The sequence below is a fragment of the Nicotiana attenuata genome, unplaced genomic scaffold (genome assembly GCF_001879085.1).
Source record: "Nicotiana attenuata strain UT unplaced genomic scaffold, NIATTr2, whole genome shotgun sequence".
Classification (NCBI taxonomy): domain Eukaryota; kingdom Viridiplantae; phylum Streptophyta; class Magnoliopsida; order Solanales; family Solanaceae; genus Nicotiana; species Nicotiana attenuata.
In genome coordinates, this window is record NW_017671436.1 from 17,086 (window position 1) to 24,016 (window position 6,931).

Consider the following 6,931-nt stretch of genomic DNA (forward strand, 5'->3'; position numbering starts at 1 on the left):
CCTATATATATGACTTCACACTAGTCAAAACAATCACAAACAGCCCAACATACCCCTATCACTTCATACACAACACGACAACCATAATAGTGTCAAACAATCCGAAAATGTTACGATGAACGACCAACAAACAACCTTGCCATTATGTGGTGTTTCTCCACACCCTTCCTCCTTTCAACTCCATCAAAACAGTAGTGAAAGAGACAACCCAATACCAACACGAAGCAGCCCAAAAACAGTCCCACAAGTTCATCAACTCAAACATAATTTTTCGGTTTACTTAAACACGTTTCGACTTGTCTTTTCTTTCAAATTGAGAAATACAACCAAAAGTACATCATTACACCTCTTATACAATAAACCAGCCATGAATTTAACTTAAAAATAAGTTCACAACCAGCCAACCATTGCACAAGATCAAACAACATACCATTCTTCCGAAACTAGCTAGGTCTATTCTTTACGATCGAGTTACAACTCGCAAACGCATAGATAATGGAAGGAGAAGCATAAACTTACCTTGTACTGAGTATCACCCACGAAACCTGGTCCTTTTTCATCAAAAATAAGTTCCTCAACACGGATACAAGAAGGAGAAAGAGAAACTAGCATGCTGTCCGGACATTTCAGCACTAGAATCGCGTCGTAACACCCGGAATACCCTAGGGTTTGTGTGGGATTTTGGGGGAGGAGTTGCAGGGGTTCAATTAGGTTTTCTTGGTCTGAAATACAGGTGAAATAACTCAGTTTTTATTCCCTTAAAAGACCCCTCATGGCCGACTTTGTGGTTTTTAATTAAGTCCTCTCATTTTGGCAAGTAGGTGATGCACCTACTTGTCACCTATCAGTCTGCGCTGTCTCGCGAAAATGCAAATATCTCTCTACTCCAATATCGTATCGACGAACGATTTAATGCGTTGGAAACTAGACTCGTAGATCTTCAATTTGATATGTAGATCATCCATTGATTCCAAGTATATTGGGAGAAAAGTGCATCTACATTTGACCTGAATTTCAGCATATTATAAATGGAACTTGTGATGACCTTTTCCAACTTTTGTTCCACAACTCGCTTGACTTCAAAACACAACACCAACTATCGTACAACTAAAATAACTCATAATATAATCTCCTTATAATGTTAATAACCCTAGTATCACCCCAAAAGTACATGGTAAAATATTCCAACTTGTCGACTTTCGACGAAACTTATTTTCTTCAATTCGTTTAGCTTCTAAGCCTTCAAACCCTCTTGCTACTTGGTACTAATGATCTTAAATATTTGTAACCTCCACGTTAACATGATGAACTAACTTTGTAAGCTTTTAAAAGATGATTCCCTTTCTGAGCTTACATTAATTGACTTATGATGTACTCTTACGTACGAAAACACGGGGTGTAACAAATAAGTTGGAAGCATTATAACTAATCCAAGATTTTAAAAAAAAAAGAGTTTTATCACTAACACCAATTAAATACCAACTAAATTAACCTATGTTGCTCGGACTTAACAGAAAAATATTCGCCGAGTATGTGTCGGATCCTTCCAAAAAAGTATATTTTTGAAAAAATTTGACACGGATGCGTAGTATTTATGGAGAGTCCACATAACTTAGAAATTTACAATCCTATTTTATTTCACTTGTCAATGTTCATGAGAACCGTAAAAAGGCCAAATGATGACCACCAAAAGATATGGTGCAGCGGATGGGACTACTCTTCTTTTAAATAGAGGCCTCGGGTTGGAGCCATGGGGATGGAAAAATCCAGGGAGCGCTCCCCCCCCCCCCCGAATGGCGGCCTACGAGGCGTGAATCCAGATATAATTGGCTTTAATGCGGGTACCGGACATCGGGTGGGAAACCAATAAAAAAGGCCAACTGATATAAAATCTTCTGTACTCAGTAAAGTTCTCTCCTTTGATCATCATTGATATTTGTGTAAAATATTTCATAGTAAGCTAAAAGGATTTCACAGAACATAGTACTCACGCCAAACTGGAGGAATATATGCTGTGCTTTTTGTACTATTCCTAATTTGTCTACATGTTGTCTTTCTATATATAAATCAATTATTACTTACCACAACTAGAAGAGGAACGAACAACTAAGTAACTAAGAAGAAAGTAGCTAGTTAGAACTCAAAAGTATGGTTACAGAGAGAAGAAGTGTTCTTAGAGGGTGCATAAGAACCAGTAGAGGGCCATGGTTGGTTCACAAAACCACCAAAGACGGCAGTGTGGTAACAAGGTTCCGTTATCCTTCCGATAGGGAGAGGCAGAAGAACAAGCAAAGAGAGCAAAAACGTCGAGCTGTAGCACACAAGATCTTTGCTGGACTGAGGGCTCATGGAAACTATAAGCTGCCGAAGCATGCTGACACGAATGATCTTCTCAAGGCTTTGTGTGACGAAGCTGGTTGGCGTGTTGAAGAAGATGGCACCATTTACAGGAAAGAGAAGGTAAACACTCTTTCTTCTTGGGAAAATTTATAACACTGGGGAACAGATTCAACACCGAACCATTTTGGGTTATTCTTCTCCATGATTGCCCTGATGAAATCTTGTCCTAGTGAGTTGGTTTCCATTGACAAACAGCATCACACGATTCTCTACTCTTGTCCTTCCACCATTGTGTTTTAAATTTTTAATTACTTGCCAAGTTGCCATGCTGCATATATAGGTAGATCCCGATCCAAATACTAAAACTTGACATGTTCAACTTTTAAGTTCCTAATATTGAATTTATTTTAGCACTACGGATCAGAATTTAATATTTGTCGAAATTTTAGTAAATTTTCACATGTATTTTTATAAAAGTAGTTAGTGTACCTTTTTAGCATGTAACAATTTTTATTTTACTTTTGTATACTTTTTATATACATATAGAGTTTAAATTTGAGATATACATCCATCATTCGTTGTGTGTTTCATACAGATATATGTGTGACCTTCGATTTGTGGTATTCTTCCTTTGAGCCGAGGGTCTTTAGGAAACAACTTCTCTACCTTCATTAGGTAGGGGTAAGGTCTGTGTACACTTTACCCTCCCCAGACCTTACTTGTGGGATTTCACCGGGCTTGTTGTTGCTGCTTCGAATTGTCTTATTCATATTTTTATTGGGCTAATGTTCAATTCTTGAAGGACATGCCAAGATTGATTGATGTAGATTCCGCTCAAGTCTCTGTGGAAGATCAAATTAAAGATGGAGACTACTGTAAATGTGATGTTGACATGAATGTGGCAGAAACTAAGACATCTCAACCAGGAGGCTCGCTCATACCATCTACTGATGCGTTTAGCGTCAATTTGAATTTATCACTATCTTCCTAACTATTTATGCTGTAGCAAAAATAGATTAATTGCAGGATAGAAGAAAATATAGTTTTAGTTTGAAATAGTTTAATTGTTTAAAGTTTACTTTAAAGTAAATGAATGAGTAATATAGCAAAGAATATGTTAATGATCAGTATCAAGTTACTTGAAAAGAAGTCAGTCTTGTGATCAATATGTGATCATCTAAGTCAACTATAGGCATCTTATTAAAATGTACAAATTAAGATAACAAAGGAAGCTGCGATCATTTCGATTTAAATCTTACCGCCATGTTAGTTTTTATATTTCCTTAAAGATTGAACTTTGGTCCATACAAGTTTCACATTGTCAAAATCGAATATTACCGCCATGTTAGTTTTTATATTTTCTTCTTTGGTCCATACAGGTTTCACATTGTCATAATCGATTTCAACCGTGACCATGTTATTTCTTGTTAATGGTCAAGTGACAACTCAAATAGTTCACTCCACGGCAAGTTTATGTCTGGATCTAATATACTTGTTAAAATGGTGATGTGAGCCAACCAACAGGCCGACTTTAGAACTATACTCAACTTGCATTTTTGAGTCATGACTCCAACATAATTAGTTAATGATAAACAAACAGCCAACCTTTAGAACTATACTCATTTCGTGTCATGATAGTGGCTTGAATTTGGTCTGCTTTGTTGATTTTCTCCTTTGATTTCTGGCTATTAGTTTACACTCAGGCTATTTTCAAATGATTCATTCAAATATGTGGGATGAGAAAATTTAAGTTTGATAGGTTTGATCATTTGAATTCAAGTTATAATACAATTTGTATTTTAAAAGGCAAAGAGTGAACAAAACTGACTGACCAAGTAGCATGTGGTCACTACTATTGGTACAAATTTTCCAGCAAAATTACTACTCCATCCGTTTCAATTTATGTGAATATATTTCCTTTTTAGTCCGTGCCAAAAAGAATGACTCATTTTCTTATTGGAAACAATTTACCTTATAGTCACACAAAATATATGTGCCTCATTTTATACTACAAGTTCAAAAAATTTCTATCTTTTCTTAAACTCCGTGCCCAGTCAAATAGGTTCACATAAATTGAAACGGAATGACTTAAGAGCAGAACTACTAAGAAAGTGAAACTCTGAAATACACCAAATTAACTCTCTTCATTATGCAGTTGAATCAGCCAATTAAATTTTTTCACCTATGAACAACAAAAATCACATGCTTTTCAAATGTACATTGTGCTCTATCCATATATGAATTATATACTGATTATGCACCGTTATACATATATTACCCATAAATTATATCTATATTAAAATATCAACTAACAGTTTTTAGTTTGAACGTTGTGCAATTTTGATTAATTCTTTTTTTTGGGACTGGGCTAATGGGCTGCTTCTGGTATGCAGTATATCTTTAACTTTTGAGAAAACTACCCTGTATAGCCCTTCAAAATATTAATAGCCCAAGTTTTTCCCCTTGGACCCGAAATGTCCCTCCGGCCCAAACTTATTATATCTACTAGCCCATAATCCATAAAACACCCACTCCTTTTAACTCGCTCCGTTAACCCGGCTCTCTCAAAACACCCTTTTTCTCAAACACAGCTTCTGCATTTTTACTCTTGGTTTCAATGTAAGTCAAAATTTCAGTTGGTTTTTCGATTTTTGTTCATAGTCGACTATAGGTTTTCCGATTTTTGTTCATTTTCGTCTCTATAATGGGGGAAAAGAAGTCTTTGATGAAGAAAAAAAGGAAGATGAATGCATCTCCAAATTCTCTGAAATTAGCTGGTCAATTAGTGAAATATAACCCTAATTTCATTAGGAATGATGATGACGATTTTGAAGATTTACCAGAATTTGGGTGCGATTTGGGGCATGCAACCCATAAATCTGTTGAATCAATGCAAAATACCCCTAGTGAAGGAAAGCAAAATACCCCTGTTGATAGAAGGACTCTTTATCATAGCGGGACTCCCAGCGATAGAGTAACGAGGTCACACACTGCTCAGCATGTAGTTGTTGAAAAAGGCACAAGTTAAAAAAGAAAGATTAAAATAGTGGGAAAGGATATTGTGAAAGATAAGGGTAAAGGTTCTAAAAGGAAGGCTAAAAGTGATGGGGATGATGTTCCATCAAAAAAGAGAAAAGTTCATGCTGATCAAAAATGTTCTAGCTCATCTGATTTGAAGGTATTTTCTAATGATATAACTTTGACTTGTGTGCGGTTAGTTTATTTTAATATGTAGAAATTTAACCAATATAGCAGTTATGTTCCAGATTTGTATATAAAATATATCATTCTTTTTCATATTGTATATAATGTGTATCAAGTCAATAAGTAATGTGCAACTTTTGTATATAAAGTGTATCATCTATCCACATATTGTATAAGTAATGTTTAAAGTGCGTAATTGTGATTGTTATGAAGCTTATATATATTTATATTTTTGTGTTGTTTGCAGCTTTGGGATTACTATGTTCCTTTGGGTGATCATTATAGTACTCGTATCAGCGTGCATACAAACTACAATATAGTGAAACATTTGAAAGATAATTTGGATGATCAGCAGTATTGAGTATGTTTTAGAAGAACTAGTGTTTTGGTTATTTTGTGGGCTTGCCCGAATTTTTTATACAGAACCAACTTATCCATTCACTATTTCTTAGGGAAGTAATGTCACCTAAAGATAATGAGTTATGGATTAAAGTGAATAGCACCAAGTTGCGCTTTGGACTTGCAGAGTTTTGTATTATCACAGGTTTAAAGTGTAATGGTGATCCCGATAAGGATTATGAATCTGTGCAGTCGAGTCGGTTAATGGAATTGTACTTTCCAAGCATGTCGAAAGTGTCTAAGAAATTGTTAACTGACTGTTTCTTAAAAAAGATGTGGAAATCTGATGAGGATGCATTAAAGATTGCAGTATTGTATTTCATTCACAGTTTCCTGTTTTCTATTACGAATGATGATTTGATAACAAAGAATGATTTTCTGTTGGTTGAATCTGGTGATTTTGAGACTTTCCCTTGGGAAAAAGTGGTTTTTAATTCTACGTTGGAGTCAATGAAGGATAAGGTTCGTAGCAGGAGAGAGATGTATCGATATGGTGGTTTGCCTTTGGCATTCCAGTGTTGGTTTTATGAATGTTGCCCCTATACTCGCAAAAACCTCGCTTACCGGATTGGAGATCTTGTGCCATGCATACTTAACTGGAAAGTAAAGAAGAAGGTGACATTTAAGAGGTTGAGGAAAGAGTTTTTTCTTTTAAATCAGGAGCAGGTAAAAAAATATACATTTCTGATACATAAATTATACATTTCTGATACATGAATTATGCATTTTTGATACGTTTCTTATACATTTTTGATACATTTCGGATACATGAATTATGCATTCTGATACATTTCTGATACATTTTTGATACATTTTTGATACATTAATTATGCATTTCCGATACATTTCTGATACATAAGTTGTCTTTTTTTTTTAAAAAAAAAAAAAACTTCAATGATTGCTTAACTTTATTTATTTATTTGTTAGTTGGTGTTTGGTAACATTTCCCAACAAATGATGAACAAACTAGGCTTCAATTGCATGACTT

General features: G+C 35.1%; 1 protein-coding gene across 1 annotated transcript; it reads left to right on the forward strand.

Annotated features, from left to right (window-relative positions):
• The first annotated feature begins 2,148 nt into the window (after positions 1–2,148).
• On the forward strand, positions 2,149–3,331 carry LOC109208280 (protein BZR1 homolog 2-like). The gene is made up of 2 exons (XM_019371365.1): positions 2,149–2,460; positions 3,143–3,331. The coding sequence occupies exons 1-2, from the start codon at positions 2,149–2,151 to the stop codon at positions 3,329–3,331; spliced, it is 501 nt and encodes a 166-aa protein (XP_019226910.1).
• Positions 3,332–6,931: the final 3,600 nt, after the last annotated feature.